This window comes from Seriola aureovittata, chromosome 17 (genome assembly GCF_021018895.1).
Source record: "Seriola aureovittata isolate HTS-2021-v1 ecotype China chromosome 17, ASM2101889v1, whole genome shotgun sequence".
In the NCBI taxonomy this organism is placed as follows: Eukaryota; Metazoa; Chordata; class Actinopteri; order Carangiformes; family Carangidae; genus Seriola; species Seriola aureovittata.
Window position 1 is genome coordinate 13,408,118 of NC_079380.1, and position 22,618 is coordinate 13,430,735.

The window sequence follows — 22,618 nt, forward strand, 5'->3', positions numbered from 1 at the left end:
TTATAATAATTATAATAATACATTTTATTTATAAGTGCCTTTCAAGACACACAAGGACATGCATTTACAAGCAAATAAAAACATTCAGACACACATTATTTGGGTATGGTACAAAATGTGATTTAACCTGGGTTACTTGTTGGAAAGGACATGACTTTGGTTCACTTGCTGACATTGTACTGCTCATCGTTTGGCCTGTCAAGCTTTCAATAAATATTTATGCCAACAATATCTGACATCTGAAATCTGGTGATCACCTTCCCTTAGCTCACAAGAATTTCCACCATGAATTGGCCTCATGAATAAGATCTTAACAAAAGAATATGGCAAGTGCAAATTTAAAGCTTTTCTTTGCTTTGGCCTTACCATGTCAGTGTTTAGCAAGATCACAAAGAAACGGTGTGAAAGTCCTGCAAATTGGCTGTGAACATCTAAGGATTAGAACTGAGGGATCAGTGACTGGGGAAAGTCAGCAGCGCTGTGAGTACGGCAGGTCAACCAAAATTGTTAAAAAGTCTGAAGTGAACCAGGAAAAATTAACTATGGCATGCTTTGATCCAAAGTGGCTTTAGCTTATACAATTGAAATTCATTAAATATTGATGTCACTGGTTGGGTGATACATTCGGATGAAAAGATTGTGGTGTGTGTGTGTGTGTGTGTGTGTGTGTGTGTGTGTGTGTGTGTGTGTATGTATTTGTGTTCACTGGCGACTGACAGCACACAGCTCATGAGGTGAAGGGGTCAGGGTGAAGCCCACAACTGGTGTAAGATCCAGTTCATCCTCTGTAACTCCGGGTGGAGGAGTGAAGCGAAAGTGCTGGAGGAGGGAGGTGAAGAAGAGGAAGAGCTCCATTCTGGCCAGACTCTCTCCGGGGCACGCCCTGCGACCTGCAAGAACAAAGAGTAGCAGCTGAGTTGAACGTGATCACATGTGTGCAACCATAAAATATCTGTAATCTCAGAGGAACAAAAGCCAACAAGGTTGTCATACCTGCAGAAAAGGGCATGAAGGCATCTCTCCTGATAAAGTTACCCTCCCCATCCAGGAAGTGGGAAGGGTTGAAAGTGTGTGGGCTCTCCCACTCGCTCTCATCATACAGGACAGAAGTAAGGAGAGGAAGCACAGTCGTTCCCTGGAGGCAAAAGAAAAAAGCACCATTTTCAGAGTTTTCACAGATGGAAGAAATTATCCAACAAATACAAATTAGTGTGGATTTGAACTGATGGGAGAAGGTGACCTCTTTGATGAAGTAGCCCTGGAAGGTGATGTCCTGGCTGGTTTTGTGAGGAATGGCCATGGGAACAATGTTAGCCATTCTCTGTGACTCATGGATGACAGCGTCTGTGTACGGCAAGTTCTTCCTGTCTTCTACTCGGACCTGACGGCTTCCCACCACCCTGCTCAGCTCCTCTTGGACCTGGTCTGGAAGGACATGAAACTGAGATGAAATCTGAGAAATATATAATGACACTTTAACCGTAATCTTATGTGAGCACTGTAAACTGAGAGAAGCCTGTGGATGTATTTTTGCACCTTGAATATGAGGGTACTTGGCCATGAAAAGTAGACACCACTGAAGAGAATTTCCTGTGGTATCAGTCCCAGCTGCAAACAAATTTGTCACACTGTATATCAGGTTGTCATCATGGTAGTGTGAATCCTTAATTCCAGACTCCTAGCATAAAAAATAATTGCACTAGAATTAGTTCCTCATGGTTGAATGCCTCTGCCAACCAGTCAAGTTGCAGGAAATATAGTCACAAACTCCCCTTTATGAGTTACAGCATTGAATAATGGCCAGAAATATTTTTGTAGAACATTATGATGTCACAGTGAAGTTAACATTTCACCATTTGGATATAAAATGTCATCACTTCATCCTCCACATTAGCACATGAATTCCTGGGTTTTTGCCAAAAACATGTTTTGTGATGTCACAGAGACCTTGAACTTTGACCTTTAACTACCAAATTCTTATCATTCATCCTTGAGCCCAAGTGAATGTCTGTGCCAGATGTAATGAAATTCCCTCTGGGCGTTCCTGATATATCGTGTTCACGAGAATGGGACATACGGACGACCAGTATTTGATCAGTATTATCAGTCTAGGAGTGGATTCAGTGAAGTCGGACGCCTCACCTCCAGACTTTGCTTACGGGTCAGGAAAGCATCAACAAAGCATCTGCACGTCTCAGGGTTCAGAGTCTCCTTCAGATCTGCTATAATCCTTTTTGCGTCCACAATACCGTCTTCCACATTCTTCATCAAATACCTCCAGTTTTTAAGACAAGGGCCCAGCCAAGGGAATATGTTGTAGATCTGTAAAAGTGAACGATAAAAACAATCTAATTATTGTAAGATTAAACTCTTAAATTATCTTAAACCTCTACTGGTCTCATTTAATCAATGTCTTTGTTTGGTTTTTCATTTGGTTTTTACATTGATTTGGAAAAGACTTGGTGGTGTTTTACAGGTCACAAATTCCACTTCACTTTGTTTAAGAAGTCTATATGCAGTTTTATATACAGTATATAAATAAATAAATAAATATATATATATATATATATATATATATATATATATAAAAAAGCAGTGATCATTAAGTCACTCTGCAGTACCAGGATGGAAACTGATCCCGTCAGATGGATGGTCTCATGATCTCTTTCCACCATAGTCTGGAGGTCAGGGTCTTTGTATTCAAACCTCTTCCCAAACATGAGAGATGATATAATATTTGAAGATGCATAATTAATTGCCCGGGTGTTGTTGAAGGCTTTACCTGAGAGAAAAAAGGTCACAGATGAGAGTCAGACAGAACATGTAAATTCAAGGGAAAATACATGACTGACACAATACAAGTCTATCTTTACCTAATACCATTGGTAAAACTATGATTATTTTTGACCCAGTGTTGGACTTAAAACTTTCACAAATGTATTGTTAGTTGTACAAAATGAAGTGCAGATGATATTCAAAACTAGAATGGCACAGTACAGCGCATACCTCTGCCAAGGCCAAACAATCCTACATGTCTGTCAGGTACAGCTTATCTGGATGAGCACCAAACTGTAAATGGTCATAGATCTTAACACCATAAATATGTCAGATTTTCTTTACATCAAGAGCCATTATTATATCTTACTTCCTGTGAGGAATTGATGAAACTGTCGCCATAATGCTCTACCTCACAATATTAAGGAAAGTGATTTAAAAAATTGCTGGATCCACCCCTTTAACCAGATCAGCACCAAAATTTAATGTGTTCTTCCCTGGCCCATGCCCCATCCCTCCACCAAGTTTGGTGCAAATCACTTTGGTAGTTTTTGCTGACCAACAGACAAACCAACCAACAAACAGACACGGGTGAAACATAATATCCTTGGTGGAGGTAATAATAAATGCTACGCATATTATCAACCATTAGTAATGAATAGTTGCTTATAAATTAAAAAGAGCTAGAATAGATTCTTTATCATTATTTTACCATATGCTGTTTAATTTGGGTAAAAAATAACCCAACAGAAATATAAAAAAAACCCAACATTAACACTGGGTTAAAACATTCCCTTCGTGACTGGTTTCTACCCAACAGGTACAGTGGGACCCAGGGATTTTTTTAGTGTGTTTATATAAACCCATGCAGTGCTTTAGAGGAGATACTGTTACCTTCATGTTGTTCAAATTCTTCAGTCAGGTAATTACATTCCTCAATGATTTTTCCTTCACTAATCCTCTTGCCCATCCCAAAATCTCTCAGTGTAGTCAGAGCAAAACGTCTCATTTCTTTCCACGAGTCGCCATTGGAAAATAGTATGCCTGAAAACAAGTGGTTGACTAGTTTTAACACCAGCACAAACAAGTAGTAAAAAAACCTCTCAAAACATTTTCTTACCATGTCCTTTGTTGAAATCGTAGAATATGGGAGTGACCTCTCTGTCTCCAAACTCCTCAGCATGGTTGACCAGAGCTTGTTTGACTGTCCTGTATCCTGCCAGGACCACCACCTTCTTAAGTCCAAAGTAGACTGTGAACACCGGTCCATATTTTTTGGACAGCTAAAAACATCAACACAAGTAAAAGTGAGACTCACAATAATAAGAAGAAATTGAATTTACTGACTTTTAAAATAAACATATTTATGAATGCAAATCAGTCGTCTATCATAGCAATGGAGTAAATTACATTGTTTCAGATACACAAGACATTTCTCACATCAAAAAGAGTGCTGTCGAGTCTCTTCAGATCCACCTGAAGCAGGTTACCAAGCAGGGGAAGACGTTTAGGTCCTGGAGGCTCAGTCCGATTTTCCTGGGAGCTGAAGGTGGAGTAAAGAAGGAGGACCAGCAGGACCACAATGGCCCCCAGCAGGGAGACTGAAGTGGAGGACTGAAGAAGACCGTCCAACATGATCCTATAGTCACCTGGAAAATTCCCTGATTCCTCCAACACAGACCTTGTAATGTCCTCACAAAGAGTTCAAAGTGTTCCTCTGTGGACTGAAGGGATAGGGGACAAAAAAAAACTGGGTTGTCACTACTAGCTTCTTGTTGTGTTCTGTTTGAAATTGAATTCCGGCTCGGTCACATTACATCTCTGTTCAATGAAATTTACCTGTGACGCAGTAAATAAAAACTGGTCACTCAGAGAAATGGCAAACTATAAATTAAGCATGAGAGCTACAGTTTGATGTCGGGAAGTGTTTTAACCATCTGAGGCCCACCCATGATAAGATTTCTAATAAAGTTGTAATTTTTGAGAGTTTAACCAAGTGCTACACATGTTCAGAATCTGCGCAACGTCAGGGAATAATACATTTCACTCAAAAATACTTTTTTACAGTATAACAAGGGTTAATAACCCATAAAACAAAACAAAAAAACTGACCTTGAATTTTCCATTATTTTATAGATAAAAACATTGTGAACCATAATAAAGAAAGAAAATTTCAATACAGAAAGTAGCACACATTAATTAGAGTTGTGCTAAAGGTGATTTGAAGTTTCAATTTTTATCTGTTCATGAGTTATGCTGATTCTTTGGAGCAGTATTTGTGGGCTCCAATAAAAAATCCGCTCCAAAGCTTCTGCTGTACTAAATATCTGACTGGTCAAATCCCTGTCTGTAGGCCAAGACTCTGAATCAGACACTATGATTGGCTGTGACAGCACTGGAGCCAATAATAATGTCCAATTGAGTGATGTTACTCTAGACGTCACTGGCAAGGAGAGAACCGGAGAAAGCAGCAGCGCGGCAGACAGAAGTCAAGACAACTCTTGATCTTTCCAAACTTTTCATGTTAGTGTATCGATCGAGGTCAGACGAACATGGGCTCGTTAGAAAGCGCAGATTCTTCAGAGATGTCTCTCGCTCAAACGCTCGCGGAGTAATGGCGCTCTAAACAATGTGAAATTTGGCATATGTGCTCCCGCAGGCCTAACCAGGTGGTGATGAAACAAAAAAAAAAGAAAAAAAGCGCGGCAGTGTGTCTGTAGCTCAAAGAAGCACATCCAAGCTGAACTCTGACCTGTAAATATTCCGGAGCAGCAGTTAAAGGCTTCCACAGAAGTGAACAGGAGACGCATCGAGTATTGTTTTTATAAGAGAAACCTAATATGACCAAGCCCTTAGCCCCCACCTATCTGGGTGGAACTACAGACCAAGGGTTCCCTCCTCCTTTCCTAAAGGCCTCAACATGAACGCACCCTTAATCCAATACCACAATTGACACGTCCTCAGTGCGTGTGAAGGAGCAGATCAGCCAGTCAGTCAAACGTCTACTTAAACAGTCAATCAGGATTAAGCAGGTAAAACACAAAATCTGGAAAATTACAGGCATGAAGTTCCAAGGAGAGAGTGAGAATTAAACAGTGAACATGTAAATGTCTTTGAGAAGTGGGGGGATACAGTGCATTTTACATGAGCTCATGAGCGCACCTGTTTTACTGCTCTGTCCACAGGAGAAAGCAACACAGTAGCCTAATCAAACATGAGAACATAAGACAAAGATAAGCTCTGTTTAAAATAAACACATACTTAAAAAAAGTATCACATAAATATATATCACCAGTTGTTGTCACCACTATTATTATTATGTGGTCACAATAAGCAGAGTGATGCACCCATCATTCCTCAAATCATTCTAATGAAGGTTTGTGTGTTTTGTTTTTCAGTGACTAGCTTTATGCCACTCGAGACCTGGATCAGACAAACATCATAGTAGGTCTTTCAAATGTGTCTTGTCGTGTCACTAGTCCTCTCACACTGGAACATGCATCATGTGTATTTAATTGTGGGAGAATAGAAAACCTTCACTGCTGTTTGAAGGTGTTGTTTCATTGTTTTCTTTTTGTATTGTTGCAAGTTGTAATGGTAGTTTCTTCTGAGAATCTTTCAAACTGAACCCACAGGGTTTTTATTTCCTAATCCACCTTTTAGGCAGAGAGCCACCTCCAGATTTTGGCCCTCAGAGCTTGAACGATTAGAGCTGAATCTGTGCTGAGGGCCTGTGTGGCAGTTAAAGACCTATAGTTCTCGATTAACAGCCACCCCCCTTGTCGCCGCCTTCTCAACAGCATAACAGCAGAAACTTTAAATCTGCCTTGCCTGCATTTAGGTGAAGAGATGTATCAAAGAAACTGGCCAAGCAGCTTTTCTATATCAGATTAAATTCCATACTTTTCTCCCTCGCTCACTGACAACTACCAACACGTCTCTTGTTAATGCAAATAGAATGGTTGTTCCTTCATTTCTTGGCAAGAGCTGCAACCTGCAATGATTGAACACTAACCTGGAGGCTGTTGGTATTAAACTGCAGCTATGATTGTGGAAAGTTTCAGTTAGCCACTGCTAGTTTATCAGCTAAACGTCATCTCTTGAATCTACTCTTTTACAGCTCTGCTACATTAGGTTTTAAGCCAGACCAGGTCAGACGCAGGTTTAATGTGACTTATTCACTCCACTGTTATGCAGCTGAATACCATGAATAAAGGAGCATTCAGCTGATGAGAAAAAATGTAAAAACAGTTTAAATATACGTTCCCTTCATGAAATCCTTTGTATTACTTTAACTTTTTGTCAGTTTTCAACAGAAAAGGTTGAGAAAAAGAATGTATACAGTATTTTTTAATTAATTATCCTGAAGAAAAAACATACAGGGATCAAAATAAAAGATCATTTGTACTTTACAGTAAATAAATGTCATGATCTGCCATGATTTTAAATGTCATTTGCTGGCAAACTGTCTTTGACAAAACCAAAGCACATCAGTTTGTGAACAAAAAAAATCCACAGTGGCTGAGAAGCAGGAATTTACTACAGCATCTCTTACTATAAAAATGTACATACATCCAAATTGAATCAGTCTGAGTAAACTAATGTCTACAGATTTACAAACAGCGTGTAGTCTAGTGTTCCCACCATCATTTTCTTTTTTCCATTACCATCTCAGGCAAGGTGCTATCTTCAGACACTTGAACTGTCACATGGCTCTTCTGTCTCCTGATGATATTCTCCCTTATTTTTCACCAATCATGGTCCTGAGGATGGGGACATCTGGTGGCCGCTCAGCACACAACGCAGTGGTGCATTGTAAAAGAGAGCGAGAGTGAGTACCGCAATATTCGTGCCATTGACACAGGCGGGTGTAATGCCATGCTCTGGCTGTCTTCCTCACTGGCGGCTCACAGCACACAGCTTATGAGGGGAAGGAGGGAGAGTGAAGCCCACAGCCGCTGTCAGATCCAGTTCATCCTCTGTAACTCCGGGTGGAGGAGTGAAGCGAAAGCGCTGGAGGAGGGAGGTGAAGAAGAGGAAGAGCTCCATCTTTGCCAAACCCTCTCCGAGACACACCCTGCGACCTGCAAGAACCAAGAGTAGCAAGTATGATGTCTGTTCAAGTGTAAATTAGCTCTAATCTGTGAAGTACAAAAACCTGACCAAGCTGTTAACCCTGCTGAACCATAAAATATCTGTACAGAACAAAAGCCAACAAGGTGGTTATACCTGCAGAAAAGGGCATGAAGGCATCTCTCCTGATAAAGTTACCCTCCCCATCCAGGAAGTGGGAAGGGTTGAAAGTGTGTGGGCTCTCCCACTCGCTCTCATCATACAGGACAGAAGTAAGGAGAGGAAGCACAGTAGTTCCCTGGAGGCAAAAGAGAAGAGTATCAAGTCTCAGAATAAGAGCACTGTCACATTTTCAGAGGTGGTAGAACCAACAAAAACAAATATGTGATAAGCATTGACACAGATGTGAAGAACTGACCTCTTTGATGAAGTAGCCCTGGAAGGTGACGTCTCGGCTGGTTTTGTGAGGAATAGACATGGGGACAATGTTGGCCAGTCTCTGTGTCTCATGGATGACAGCATCAGTGTAGGGCATGTTTTTCCGGTCTTCTGCCCGGACCTGACGGCTTCCTATCACCCTGCTCAGCTCCTCCTGGACCTGGTCTAGGGCCACAAAATAAGAAATTCATATTTTTTGTCTGCAGTTATGAAATGTTATCAACCAGCTGTATGTAACGTAAGTATGAATAAATGAATACATAGATAAATGAATACATAAATAAATGCTATTTCTGTATTTTTACATGTATTTATTTATGCTTTTCTATGTGTATTTATATTCATTCATTCAATTATTTATTTATCCATTTATTCATTTATGCATTCCAAGATTTATTCCTGTATGTCTACATTTATTTATTTGTTTCTACATTTATTTTTGTATTTCTACATTTGTACATGTAGAAATGATTTAATTATTATTTCAGCATTTATTTATTTATACTGTGTCATGTGATTTTTTCCCCTTACTATCCGCCCTTAACACATAATCAAAAACTTCAAATTAGAACAAGATTACAAGGACAGATCTGAAAACCTTGAATTCTTATGTTTACTTTACAAATGGAAAGCTGCACCAAAAGTTTCTTTTATCCTTTTTCTTTGTCAAGTGTTAAAAGGCACCCAGGGGTGAAAACCTACGAGGAAAGACTCACAAGCCTCATCTCTGACCTTACCTTGTATATGTGGATATTTGGCCATAAGCAGCAAACCCCATCTCAGTGTAGTGGCTGTGGTGTCAGTACCAGCAGCAAACAAGTTTGTGACTGTGAATATTAAGTTTTTCTCATTGTAATGCGTGTCCATAACACAGGAGTCCTAAGAGAAAGAACCCACATATCATTACAAAATAGCCGTGTGCAACATTGCTATTCTTTGTGTCAGATGAAAAACGTGACTTTGATTTTGTCTCACCTCTTCTTTCTGCTTCCGAATGAGAAAACAGTCCACGAGCCCCCTGCATGTGTCAGGGTTCAGTGTCTCTTTCAGTTGCTTGATCAAATCTTTGACGTCTCTGACACTCATTTCCAAATTTTTTAATATCAGCTGCCGGTTTTTTATCCAACTGACCAGCCTGGGAAACATGTTGTAAAGCTGTGACACAACAATGGAAAGAGCAGATATTATTTACGGTGTGCACCAAACAACAACCCACGTAGATAGATTTCCAAGGATTATAGGAAAAAAAGTGTGTTTGTTTTTTGTTTGTCTTTTTTAGCTAATTAAACAGTGAGACTTCTTCTATGTGCCATGGGAGTGTAAAAGCTCATATTACATGAAGGATAAAATAGAGAGAGCTCATTCCATGCAGTATATGTGCTCACATATATCCAGCACTTTCCATCAGTTATTTTCCACAGTTAAATAATATTTTCCATCACCAAATCTATACAGTTTCCATCCATTTTTATTATGACATATATATTTTTTGATTATATCCTGTAGTTTTGTCATTTGAAATTTGCCCCAAAGACAAAATATGTAATTATGTCCTAGTTTACCTTATTATAAATATTTCTGTATTTGAGTCTCCATGAAGTAGATCAAATTTGCCAGTTATCATTGCTTAGTTAGGTCAGTTTTCATGCCACCCCCTTGAAACAGCAAACACAAGGCTTACCTGGATTGATGCAGAACCTACAATGCGTATTGTCTCGTTTGCTCTTCTCACCAAGTTTTGGAATCGAGGGTCATCGTATTCAAATCTGCTTCCGTACACGATAGAGGAGATGATATTGGATGTTGCGTAATTCACCGGACAAGTTGTGTCAAATGGTTTCCCTTTAAAAGACACAAGAAACAATTAAATTGATCAAGCTGAAGTACCACAGGAAAAATGTTGAGAGTTATATCAAAGGGATACATGGCTGCTCTTGACAGCTCAGTTATGGTCAACACTTCCTGGTCACTGATTACAAGTTCCTTACACCCACCTGATTTGTTATTTTTGTGTATCAGAACGCATTAAACCCATACCTTTGTGCTCCTCAAACATTTGGATCAGATACCGACATTCCTCCAGGATCTTCTCCTCAGCCACTCTTTTACCCATCCCAAAATCTCTGAGGGTGGTGAGGGCGAAACGTCTCAGCTCTTTCCACGATTCTCCATTTGCAAACAGAATTCCTATTAAACATGCAAGTGAAAAGAAATCTGTACTATATCATGTATATATTATGACATGCACTGCTCATCAGTGACTCTCCTATACTAAACAAACCATAAATTAATAGACTGAACTCTGAGACAACACAGTGTGTTAATATCAATTGATTACAAATACAGTGACCTAAGTGATTTTGCTTTTGTATATATAAAAATAAAAATATAAAGGTAAAGTAAAGGAAAGGAAAGTCATACCATGACCCTGATTGGTTTCATAAAATATAGGGGAAATGTTTCGGTCTCCAAACTCTTCTGCATAGCTGACCAGAGCCTCTTTGACCGCCTTGTATCCAGCCAGGACCACCACTCTATTGGTTCCAAAGTAAACCGTAAATACAGACCCATATTTCTTCGAAAGCTGCAAAAAAACGGAAAATGCAGTCACATAAGTCAGAAATCTTTTAAAAACATTTACTATTGTAAAAATGTGTTAAACGTGTTAAAGGAGATTTAAATAAGTTGTGACGTGTTACACAAAATGGCTTTGTTTTGGATTAGGAGTGCTCAACTTACTTCACAGAGGGTTTTGTACGGTCTCTTGAGATCAAGCTGTAACAGGTTACCAAGCAGAGGCAGAGGCGGCGGCCCTGGAGGCTCTTTTCCCATTTTCTCCGCGGTGAAGCTACATGACACAAGGTAAAGGACAAGCAGGACAGCAACGGCCCCCAACAGGGTGGTGGGACTGGAGAAGAGGAAGAAAACTGAATCATCCAAAAGAGCCATTTCCTGTGCTGCTGTTGATCTTCTCCTCTGACTGACCTACATTTAACACACTGCTGTTTAAGCTCACTCAAACAGCTGGAACGTCCGGTCAGGTGTAGTGTTACTCCCCGCCCCCTCTGGGCTCTGTTTACACACGACTGAGACACACATCTCAAAAGAGCGGCGAATATGACAGCTAAAACACAAGGACGGGTTGGCCAGGGTTTTAATGCGACATTTTGGCAGGTAGGCAGGTTCATAGAGAAGCAGGGTAATTACATCATGGCATCTCTGATTCCAGGTACATCTAATCACAGATTAAAATGTGGGTGAACTGTATCGTAGGTTACAGATTTTGTGACAGTTCTGCTGCGGACTGGTACACAGTGTTTTAGGTATCTTCAAGGCTGCACATATGTAGACCTGACGGTGTCTAACCTTTTTGGCTTGGTAATACAATGAATATCTGCTTGCAACCTTTGTGTTTGTGAGCCGTGAGAAATTCAACTAAAACAAATAAGTCTGATTTTGTGTGGAAGAATTTAGTTTTTGCTTTTTTCCTACACCTAGTATTAATCTTGTGACCTCCCTGAGGGAGTTTCGACATTCAGGTTGATAGCTATTGGTCTAGACAACTCAGTAATGTATACTGCGAATACCATCAATACACTGCATTGCGGCTGCACCAGGGCAAACACTCCACGACCAGACTGGCTTTTTTAAAACATGGAGTGAAAAGATTTTTCAAAAATGCTTAATTTCATCATTTAGTTTGACACACAAGTCGGTTATGCAAGTTGCAGAATATATTTGTTGTAGATCCTGTAGTGTCCAGTTTTTAATTATTTTTATTTTATTTTGTTCCCAGGGATAGTTGGCTCCACGGTGCAACAGTCTACAGGTTTAAATTACAGCAAACATGGCATCTTGTAGTTGAACCAGGCATCAAGTTTAGAGAAAAAAAAGCATTTCTCAATGTTTGAGCCAGTGCTGTAGAAATAGCTCAGTGCGGCGCATTTGTGGCTGCAAAATGTTTTGATAGCTATGTTTTGATAGCTAAGACTATCAAAACATATGCTTAACATAAGCTGTTGTCATTCATAGTGTAGGTAAAATGGTGGGCTGACCAAAAAAACAAACAAACAAACAAGTTTTTCCACTTACCCCTGGTGGCATCTCTGCATGGAAACATGGGCAGAAAAAGTGTGAAGTCTTTGTTGCTGGAAAAATGAGACCTGAAGCTGGTGTTTGCTTCCATTTGCATAGAGCATTATTTAATTTAAAAAGAATAGCGATACATATACAGTTGACAAGTTCATTTCCATGGTACAGTACAGTACACAGTTACAATGATGTAAATTCCCTTTTTAAATATGATACACTGTATTTCAGCATAACTCAATCCTTCAATATCAGCAGTGCAAACCTTTACATTTTTCTCTAACTACATATCCAACATTGCATTTGATTCAAGTCATAACATGTAATGAGACATTAATTGTGCAACTACACAAACAAACGTAACAAAAGTCAAAATTAAGAGGTTAAATCCCCTAAAGACCAATAGGCCACATATCAGTGTCTTCATGGAATGTCAGTCTCTACATTTTTTTTTTTTTTTCCACAAACATCAGGTGACATGAAGAAAACGCTGTAAATCATATCAAGCTGTTAACAAAGTTGATTAAAGTGAGTGCTTTTTGCTTTTGTGTAAGACATTAAATACATTCATCTCACTTCTGTGAAGCCAGAGTGATTTCTCGAGAGTAGGAGTCTGATCACAAGAGTTAAGTCTGATTGCTTATTCATCCCAGGTTATAACATTGATCTTTAACACAGACGACAGGCAGGAAATGAGAATTTATTTCTCATCAATATGTGTAGGATATTTTTGGAGGGGAAACTTCATGTCATTCATAATATTCCTACAGAATACACACATCTTTTTACATGTTATTTAAAGTACAAAAAAAAAAAAAGGCTTTGGGAATGTGATAAATGGGCACGTTCTGAGTTTAATGAAAGAGGAACAAACACTGCGCTGATCATTCTTCCTCAAAACAAGGCATCTATTTGTGTGCAGAGGACTGTGTTTAGTTTTACCATCTGTACCACTGCTGGGCCTTTTTATTGCACTTCCTGACGTTCCCTAAAGCAGGAGCAGCTCTACGTTAAAGATGTTAATGTTTGCCCATTACAAAATGACAATCTATTGGTTTTCATTTGTTCAAGAACTATCATAGCACTGTTTTTGTATAGTCTGGCTGGATTCAGGAATAATGTGTTGTCATCCTCTCACACACACGCAAGCATGCACGCAAGCACGCACGCACGCACGCACGCACGCACGCACGCACGCACGCACGCACGCACGCACGCACGCACGCACGCACACACACACACACACACACACACACACACACACACACACACACACACACACACACACACACACGTGTACCATATGAGGTGCATAGCTGCAGGAAAAAAAGAAAAAAATTGTTCAAAAACACCTCAAAGGTCTTTGTAGTCTTGCTCTTCTAGGTCTAAATCAATCACATGCAGTCTGATACTATTTGAAGTCAAGACCTCCTGTTTTTACTGCAACAGCACCATTTGAAAATAATCTTCTGTATCACACAATGACTCTTTCTAAATAGCTTCCACGTAAACTGTAATGATCGGATTATGATCTGTTGCCGTAACTTGTTTGGCAGCAAAAAAAAAAGAAAAAAGAATCATTGGTTCATAAGAGCTGAACAATGGAGGTATATTAAATTTACTCAGACTGGACTAAATGTACTCTGAGGGTTAATCCTCAGCAGAAAGGACGGTCTTCCAGCGTTCCCAGAATCATGCGCTTAATTGGTAAGTCGTATTTTCTGCATGCATCGATTAATGAGCCGAATACAGCCTTTAAAAAGAGTAAAAGCTCTGCTCTGGTCTGAATGAGTGAGTGGTTTTAGCGCCATGAACACGCCATATTATTTACATCTGGCAACAACATTTTGTATAGGGTAATATAAGGAAAAAAATAACCCTCATTGGTTAGATAAGGCGCAAAGGTGTGCAACAATTTCATAATGTATCAAACAGAGTGGTTCATTCTCTTGTGATGATTGATGATCACCAAAACAAAGTTCAAATTCCTGGAACCAAAATCAAGTCATAAAATAAAATCATAAATAACAAAAAGACAAACTGTACACAGCTAAGTGCACACACACAAATTACCTTGTCACATACAATTCAGAGTAGTGGTAGTATCTAATGATTGGTGTCATTGTCTTTGACCTCACTAAAAAGGTGCAGAGTTCATTACTTGGTATAAATGACATACCCTCATGTCATTATCCCAATTTTCCTACTTTCTCATTACACAACAACAATAATGACGGCATGAATGACCCGACAAAGACACATCAACAGGATACAGTAGTAGAAATGCTGAAGTTGATGTTTGGGGACTTGCCCAATGTGTGTGTTTCTGTGTGTGCGTGCGTGTGTGTGTGTGTGTGTGTGAGTGTGTGTTGTTGGTCACGGTAAAAATGGAGCTGGAGATAAACGGCGCTCTGCTCCAGCCTGTGTACGCAACTGCTGTGTAACCGAGACAGGTCCATGTACACAGGTCCTATACACAAACACACACGCACTGTAGTTAATGGACGATGGATGGACGGACTTGTCACGCCACCTATTTCCTACCGCTCTCTGTGCAGTGCTGGAACTGGGCAAAGCTGAGGAACACCTGCTCCAGTGATATCTGGCTCACACAGTAGTCTTCAATGCGGTATTTCTCTTTGGCTGCCTCCAAAGTACCAAACACCTGGGTGGGAGTGGAGAACAGGGAGTGAGAATGCATGTTACCCATGGCTTTCTGCCAAGATCACAATTTCAAGCTACAATAAGCATCTTCTGAACAATGAAAATACAAATACTTACACCTGCCCCTGTGTGCAAGTAACAACTGTATATCTTTTATTCCATGCACATTTCTATCTATTCGGTGTTGTTTGGGGCATTTTGGAGTACATGACATGATTATACTACCATACCAGTACTGTCACAGCATGTCAAATGAACAACACTGATTAACAACATTTCGAGATTTGCCATTCATGTTAAACGTCTGTAGTAGTTTTACAAATCCTCACTCTAAGCTCATCAAGATAAAAAAAACATGCTGAGGTGGAAACATGACTAAATAAGCAGGAGAAAGAGACTAAAGAGCACTTCCTGGCTAAGTAACTTTTTGTTGAAGCTTTAAAAATAATAACTCAGGCACTTGAAAGTTGCTGCGTATTATTTTATCCACTAGAGGGAGCTTGAACACAGCAGTGTGCAGGGATGGATTTATCTGATTCTAATCTTCTAAGCGTTTTAAATGTGCAAATCTTTTACAGTACCTGAGCCCAGGTCAGTGTTTTGTCAGTCAAATGATAGTGCACCATTCCCTGGTGTTCATCCTTTAGCTGACTTCCTGTGGAGGGAGGAATTTCACATGGTTAGATCCACTTTGCTATTCTTTCACAGTGACAGATCAATACAGCAGCAGAAGACCTTCAATTGGTTAATGTAGTGCAAGAAAAATCCCAAATCCCACTAAGAAATACAAGCATTTTGACATGGTTATTTGACATTTTAAGTACAGAATGATGACTGGAAATTTTGGTGCCATTACATTTTATTCTATTGTTTGCCATAATGCAGCACTCTGACACCTAAAACATAAGTTATAAAAGTTATTTTTAATAGTTATTGTGGTAATAAACACACACTTTTCAATTTACTCTGACTGAATTAGTTATCTTTATCATATATGTAAATATTAAAATGAACAGTAACTCTGTGCCTCTGACCTGGAAAAGTGCTTTCAATAAAGTCTTTAAATAGCTGCAGGTCACTGTCCTCCAACTCAGTCTCTATGTGTACTTTAGCCAGCAGGGTGTAGCCGCTGCCAAACTTGCTCTTCAGGTGTTGGGGACTCCCGAGGCATTTGAACTGACCGTTGACCATTACTGCCAGCCTGGTGCAAAGGGCCTCACACTCCTCCATACTGGTGAGGGAACAGATCAAGGGCACAGGTACAGGTGTAATCTTCACTTCTTTTAGTTTTCATATATCAAGATGTAGCAAACATGACAACATGATGATGTTCTTTTAACTTATATCCAGAGGTGGATAAGAAATTCTAATGTCATATTATATTACTGGATTATTAATAACGGTGCATTCTTTTGCAAATAGCATTTTACTTTATATACTGTTGGGTAGTTCCATCTATAATAATGCATCATATTTTGTAAGCTCATCATATTTTCTGTATGTAAAATATTAATTCATACAGTAAATAGTAACTAGCTAAATGGAATGGGGTTAGAAAAACAATATTATAGGAAGTGGAAGTAAAAAAATGAAGAAAATCAACATACAAGTACATAAAATTTGTACTTAAACGCAGTACTTGACTACATGTATTTAGTTACATTCTACCACTGCTGATACCCAATACACACTACAAGTCTCACCTATGAGAAGTGATGATTATGGCCTTGCCAGACTCCCGTGTGCGTGTAACAGCATCCCACAGCAGCCTCCTGGCCACAGGGTCCATCCCAGTGGAGGGTTCATCCAGGAAGATAACCGGAGGCCCACCAATCAGAGCCATGCCTGCACTCAGCTTCCGCTTGTTACCACCGCTGTATATGTTGACGGTGACATATTATTTGCACTCACTTGCTTTATCCAGGCTAATATATGTACCTGCCACTTCTTTCTCTCTGTCTACTTACCTGTAGCTGCGGACCAGTTTGTCGGCATGAGGCTCGAGCAGCAGTGACCTCAGGACATTCTCCACGCAGCCGGACACATATTTCTCTGGTATTCCTCTGAGCCTGGCATACATACTCAGAGTTTCTCTTCCTGTCATGTGATCCAATACAGCGTCAAACTGAGGACAGTAACCAATGCGCTGCTGTACCTGCAATGCAGAGATACAAGTTCCCTCTCAAATTTCTGTGTTTTGAAAGCAGTGTGATGCTAAACTGAAGATTTAGTTCATTTAAATCAAAACGCTGTATTACTGAAGACAATTTTTCTTTGAATTTCTACCCCTCTCCTCGTACCTTCTTAATGTCCCTCAAGATGCTGTATCCATCAATGTAAGCATCCCCGGAGGTCACACTCTCATCACCTGTCAGCATCTTAAAGGTGGTGGTCTTCCCTGCTCCATTGAAGCCCAGGAGGCCAAAACACTCGCCTTTTCCAACAGCTAGAGACAGCCTGTCCACAGCTAGAAGATTTGCTCCACTGTTGTACACCTGAGAAGGAGAGATATCAGCGAGTCTGTATCACCTTGTAATATCTCACCGAGACACACACCTCTAGAAACACCCTTATTTCAACACTGAGGCATCCTGTCAAAAAACATTTAGACCTGTGCATACAATAAATATACAATCTCCCATGCTACATACCTTGCTGATCTCCTGCAGTATGAGGGGGCTACCAATCATAGACTCTACTATCGGCTGGCACTCCAGGACCCTCTTCCTCTCTTCAGCCACGTCTCTGTCCTCTGGAAGGAGTGCTGCATCCTCTATTAGAGGTAACTGACACACACACACACACAAACACACCAGTGAAAATGTACATTAAAAAACACAAAAAAATAAGACATTGCCCCCACCTAACGGTAAAAAGGGCTTTCAGATGATGTCACATCTCATAGCAGCAATAACATACCACAAGTAACCTACCCCATAACCACAGGTGTCCTAATATTTAACACAGGACTATAGTGCATATAAATGATGATATATGAAATGCTGTATCCATCTTGGAAAAACATATGAACATATTTACCAATATTCAATTGACATAATAAACCAGTTTGCAGGTTTATTGACAAATGCACTTGCACTGAAGGGGCAGATAATTAGGCTTCTTTTCAGTTTTGGTATTAGTCTCATGCTGATTTGAAAACTCAAACTTTTAATTGCCAGACCTCTTTCATGACTGACAAATGTTGCCAACTGGCAATCAACCTAATATGAACCACCCTAGTAACAGTGTTTCTAACTGTGGCCAAATTACTTAAGAGTGGAAGTTTCCTTTTCGTGAAGTGTTTTGTCTATTCCCAGCACATTTAAACAAATCTACATAATCAGACCAGACCATTATCTTTGTGCTTCTACAACCACTACTCAAGTTGTCTTCAGGGTTATTGCTTTGCTCAGTTTGAATATATTTAAGCATGCTTTGAAGAGTTTCCTCGAGAGACCTCCTAAGCAGTACGAGCTGTGGTTGCTAGGAAATTAGAAAAGAGAAACAAAAAACCCACAGAAAAAGACAAAAACTTGTTTACTGCTCCCATAATGCATCTACCTGTTTACGTCTTCTGCCCAGGGAGGAGAGGAGTCGCCAGAGAGTGCGGACGCACTGCAACTCGATGACAAACAGCAGAATAATGAAGACCACTCCCTGAACTGAAAAGGCCACAAGGAAGCGCCCAACACCAGGCTCCGACATTGAGAAGTAGTTTGACTGGTATGTGATGTCTGAAACCAGAGAAATGTTTTGGGTTTTTTTGTAGTCAGGGTCAAAACACAACATTGTTTACTATAAAGGACAGAGAACCTGCAGCGGACCACACAGTATATTTTGAGTGGTGAAATAAAATCCAAGTGAAAAATGTGTTACTTTGCTGAAAACCGGTAAAAAGCAAAAGCAATATTCCTTATTTAAAGGGTATATCATTATTCATATAATCACTGCCACTATAAAAATGAACCAACATCGCCATTTTAATACATGTGTAATACTGCCACCCACATTATGACTCATCATTATAATTATGTCTTCTATATCGCATACTGTATATCACACTGCTAGTACATCACATCTTCATTGTATTGTAACTAAACGCATACACTGTATCACCTCTATGGCAAAAGCAATGACTTAATTATTCTCTGAGGCTACATTTTGGCAGTACTTACTTAGGATTTTGCAGACTGTCTCGCTGATAGGAGTGGAGGTACAAAACGAGATTAATTCATAGTTCTGGTAGAACTGGCTGAAGGACATGCCAAGGCAGTAGTTTGGGAAGATCAGGAACACCTTATCGAGTAAATGCGACAGGTCCTGCAGGTTCAACTCTGGAGAAAGGAAGCAGTCAAAAGGAATGATAAGGAAACATTTTTTTTCTTTTCATTTTATGCATTTCACCCATATTTTGTTATTGGTTCTCTATAGTTGCTAGGCTAGCTTGTTAGTCCAAGTCTGTTTAAAGTGTGTCTTCTAGAGTGAGTGTCTTTTGACTTTTTGAGCTAGTCAGCTATTCAGCCCAAAAGTGCTTAGTTAACCTGGTTTAACTAAAGTTTCTGATGATCCATGTAACATAATAATAATAATAATAATACATTTTATTTGGCAATACCTTTCACAACACTCAAGGACACTTTACAGAAGATTAGATTAGAACATGTTTTGCGGCCACAAAGGAAATAAATTCCTGATGACTAAAAATAACTTGAAAGCATCTCCCAATGTCTTCACTGCAGAAAAGGACTAGGGGCAAAATAATCTTTCAAACAGCCAGGGATTACCGGTATCACAGAATCTCATAATGAAGCACTCAAATAGGAAGTCTAGAAAATGGTACCAGCCAAAGAAATTCATTCAGACTACTTCAAGTGTTTGCTGGTTCAGCTAGTTCTTCTGTTCTTCTATCTGTCAGTCCCATACTCACTCAGTCAAAGATATTTGGACAAGCTACATGATGATCAGTATCTCAGGGAAACATGCTCAAAAGGTAGGGTTGTCTTATAATCAGCAACACCTTATATTCTGCACAGCATGGTAATTTGAGACACTTTACCGATGTTTACCAGTGCTGGAAGCCAGTGTCTCCTCTCACCTGGGATGGTCATGATGGTGACAGCCAGAAAGGTGGCCGTGCCAGAGATCATGTTGAAGATGGTGAGACGAGTGTAGGCGGTAGCAGCAGTGGAGAAGAAAAAGCTGAGTAGGTACATAAGAGGAACAACTGCCCAGCCATAGAGCAGCAGTAAGAGCAACACATCTACCAGGTGGTTATCCTCTACGAAAGCCTTGACTCCAAACGCCTGGAACACCACCTGAGACCAAAACACACATTAAGACATGAGAGTGTACCATTTACATCACTTCCATGCATACTATATTTTTAGCCTGACCACTCTTGTCATGTCAGTATCCTAATCCCCACAAGTAATATCAGATGTCATACTCACCAACATGAGGAGACAGGGCAGCAGGAAGTTGACCAGGTCCCACAGCAGGGCTGAGAACCAGAAGTTTGAAAGGTAGACGCCGCTGACCTGCTGCACATGCTTGGACTTAATGGACGACTCTGTAACGAGCAGCAGGGCAAAGGTGCTGGACAGGGAGGCCATACCATACATCAGGTTGATGGCGATGGCAAAACCCATCTTACCCCTAGGAAAGAATGACTGAGTTCATTTGGGGTTGTGTGTCTGGCAACATAGTCCAACATTCACAGTTATTTTTGCTCCGTTTTTGGTCTCTACCACCTGTTGGAGGGAATCTCTCACTCTTTTGCTGCTAAATGTTCTTCTATATTCACCAGCTAGTCACTAACTGTGTCTGGTAGAATTGTTCTTTGGTACTGAGGAGAAAGTGTAAGGTCAATTCTTAGAGTTTTTTTGATGAAAGCGGACTAGCAATGGGAGCAGTGAGAGTGAACAGTGAGCTGAAATTATAAAGCTCCATCAAGCTGAGGGGAGCTGCAGATTCAGGTGATATCTCTCTGTAGGTTCATCAGTACCAGTGACCCCTTTCACATTAGACATCGTCATCTTTTATTTAGAAAAATTTTGATTGTAACCACTTTAATAAATCAGTTGGACTTGTTCTTGTCAGTATGATGGCTACACAAAATTACTTGGAGGTTAAATCTATCAAAGTCCTTTTGGAAGTTTCTTTTAATGGATGAATTTCAAATTCATGCTTAAACCAGTGCATCAGAATGACTCATATTCATAAAGTGGATCTAACCTTTCTTGTCATATCACATGGACAGTCATCCCTTGGAAATCTACATTATTTTTACATGATGGAAGTGAGTTTGTTTGTAAATCATGTTAGAACTCATCTCTCTTCACATATTTCTCCCTGCTCTTTTCAAATCACTCAGTATCATAGAATCATAGTATCATATCAAGAACTCAGTTTTAAGTTCTTGATATGAAACAAATAGCTCTTCACCCCCTTTACTCACTCTGTGAGCTGGCTCTGGGCGACCTCAGACAGGTTGCGTGGCATTGGGTAATTGCCCGTCTGGATGGAAGCATTCGGCCCCGCTAGAAGTTTGAACAGAGCATTGTCCACCATCATGAGAGCTGTAGCAGGTGTATGGTAGCCCTCATTGTTGAAGTAGGCTGTTGCTTCAGCATACTGGCTGCCACGGAAAGCAGCACCCACGACACAGCGCTCATTAAAGCTGCCGCCCTCTTCCTCTGCCTGAGTCAGGATGTAATCAGTAAAGTCTGAGGGGAGCAAGAGATAGAGGACCTATGGTCAGTAAATACTCAGCTAAGCAGTCAAACCAAGTCCCTGTCTCACTGTGCTTACCAGTGATGTTGATGAGTTGGCCTAGCTGGGCAGAGAGCTGTGAACTGTATGCATTTGCCAGGGCAGAGGCCAAGGGACCTGCCCCAGGCTGCAGAGCCAAAGGGACCCTGGTGGGGCCATAGTGACTGAGTGCCAGCCTCAGCTGAGGAGCATCCTGGTGATTGGGAAAGGTGCGTGCCACAACTAAGGCCACGACAGTGAAGACCAGAGGAACCAGGAACTGCGCCACCATTACCTTCCAGTTTCTCCAGCTGTACAACGCCCTCTTCAGGAACATGGCATAGAATTGTTGCAGGTGCAGTCTGACCTGTAGGAGGAAGAAAGGGGAACTGAAATGTGAGCAGTATGAATGATATGCAAAATACATGAGCAGCATCAGTTTCCTTCCTCTTATCTCACCCCCGTGTTCAGTTTGATGTTGGAGCAGTCCTCAGAGATGAGTGTGCCACTATCTGTGAAGTCAGTGATATCAGTCATGCCGCTGATGCTGCTGGCATCATCTGTGGTCCAGTCATGGGACCGTCTCTCATGTTGGTACTGCAGGGCGGGTAGCTGGATAGCCTGGATGTCCAAACTAGAATCTACCAACTTTCCCACCCTGAAAACACAAAATTTATACCGTGATTATCCACTGATGTACTCACCACAGCATCCAGAGTTTTGACAGCAACAAACTAGAGAAATAATCAAATAATTAAATGACAAAAATATGAACAAACTAAGAAAATAAAATCTGAACTAATGACAGCAGAATTTGCAACATCATTTA

The 22,618-nt window shown here is 40.3% G+C and overlaps 3 protein-coding genes across 4 annotated transcripts in view; all 3 read right to left on the reverse strand.

The window, feature by feature from the left end:
* Positions 1–9: 9 nt before the first annotated feature.
* On the reverse strand, positions 10–5,893 carry LOC130184946 (cytochrome P450 2K1-like). Its single transcript, XM_056401076.1, has 10 exons — positions 5,528–5,893; positions 4,216–4,499; positions 3,896–4,058; positions 3,670–3,819; positions 2,622–2,782; positions 2,143–2,322; positions 1,537–1,678; positions 1,241–1,425; positions 994–1,135; positions 10–890 (listed from the first exon to the last, which is right to left on the reverse strand). Exons 2-10 carry the CDS (start codon positions 4,408–4,410, stop codon positions 703–705), a joined length of 1,506 nt encoding a protein of 501 aa, XP_056257051.1. The 5' UTR covers positions 4,411–4,499; positions 5,528–5,893; the 3' UTR covers positions 10–702.
* A 1,219-nt stretch (positions 5,894–7,112) lies between these two features.
* On the reverse strand, positions 7,113–11,322 carry LOC130185720 (cytochrome P450 2K1-like). The gene is made up of 9 exons (XM_056402329.1): positions 11,026–11,322; positions 10,708–10,870; positions 10,324–10,473; positions 9,968–10,128; positions 9,262–9,441; positions 9,024–9,165; positions 8,267–8,451; positions 8,005–8,146; positions 7,113–7,859 (listed from the first exon to the last, which is right to left on the reverse strand). The coding sequence occupies exons 1-9, from the start codon at positions 11,233–11,235 to the stop codon at positions 7,672–7,674; spliced, it is 1,521 nt and encodes a 506-aa protein (XP_056258304.1). The 5' UTR covers positions 11,236–11,322; the 3' UTR covers positions 7,113–7,671.
* A 1,139-nt stretch (positions 11,323–12,461) lies between these two features.
* The window catches only part of abca3b (ATP-binding cassette, sub-family A (ABC1), member 3b), a 30,138-nt gene continuing 19,981 nt past the window's right edge, over positions 12,462–22,618 (reverse strand). For both annotated transcript variants that reach the window (XM_056401199.1, XM_056401198.1), the window contains 14 exons: positions 22,249–22,447; positions 21,850–22,156; positions 21,497–21,764; positions 20,490–20,694; positions 20,135–20,354; positions 19,215–19,373; positions 18,601–18,773; positions 17,691–17,825; positions 17,340–17,534; positions 17,007–17,194; positions 16,743–16,913; positions 16,074–16,270; positions 15,621–15,694; positions 12,462–15,040 (listed from right to left, as the gene is read on the reverse strand). In XM_056401199.1, the coding sequence (XP_056257174.1) occupies positions 14,909–15,040; positions 15,621–15,694; positions 16,074–16,270; positions 16,743–16,913; positions 17,007–17,194; positions 17,340–17,534; positions 17,691–17,825; positions 18,601–18,773; positions 19,215–19,373; positions 20,135–20,354; positions 20,490–20,694; positions 21,497–21,764; positions 21,850–22,156; positions 22,249–22,447 (2,623 nt within the window). In that variant the 3' untranslated portion in view covers positions 12,462–14,908. The remainder of the gene's footprint in view (positions 15,041–15,620; positions 15,695–16,073; positions 16,271–16,742; positions 16,914–17,006; positions 17,195–17,339; positions 17,535–17,690; positions 17,826–18,600; positions 18,774–19,214; positions 19,374–20,134; positions 20,355–20,489; positions 20,695–21,496; positions 21,765–21,849; positions 22,157–22,248; positions 22,448–22,618) is intronic.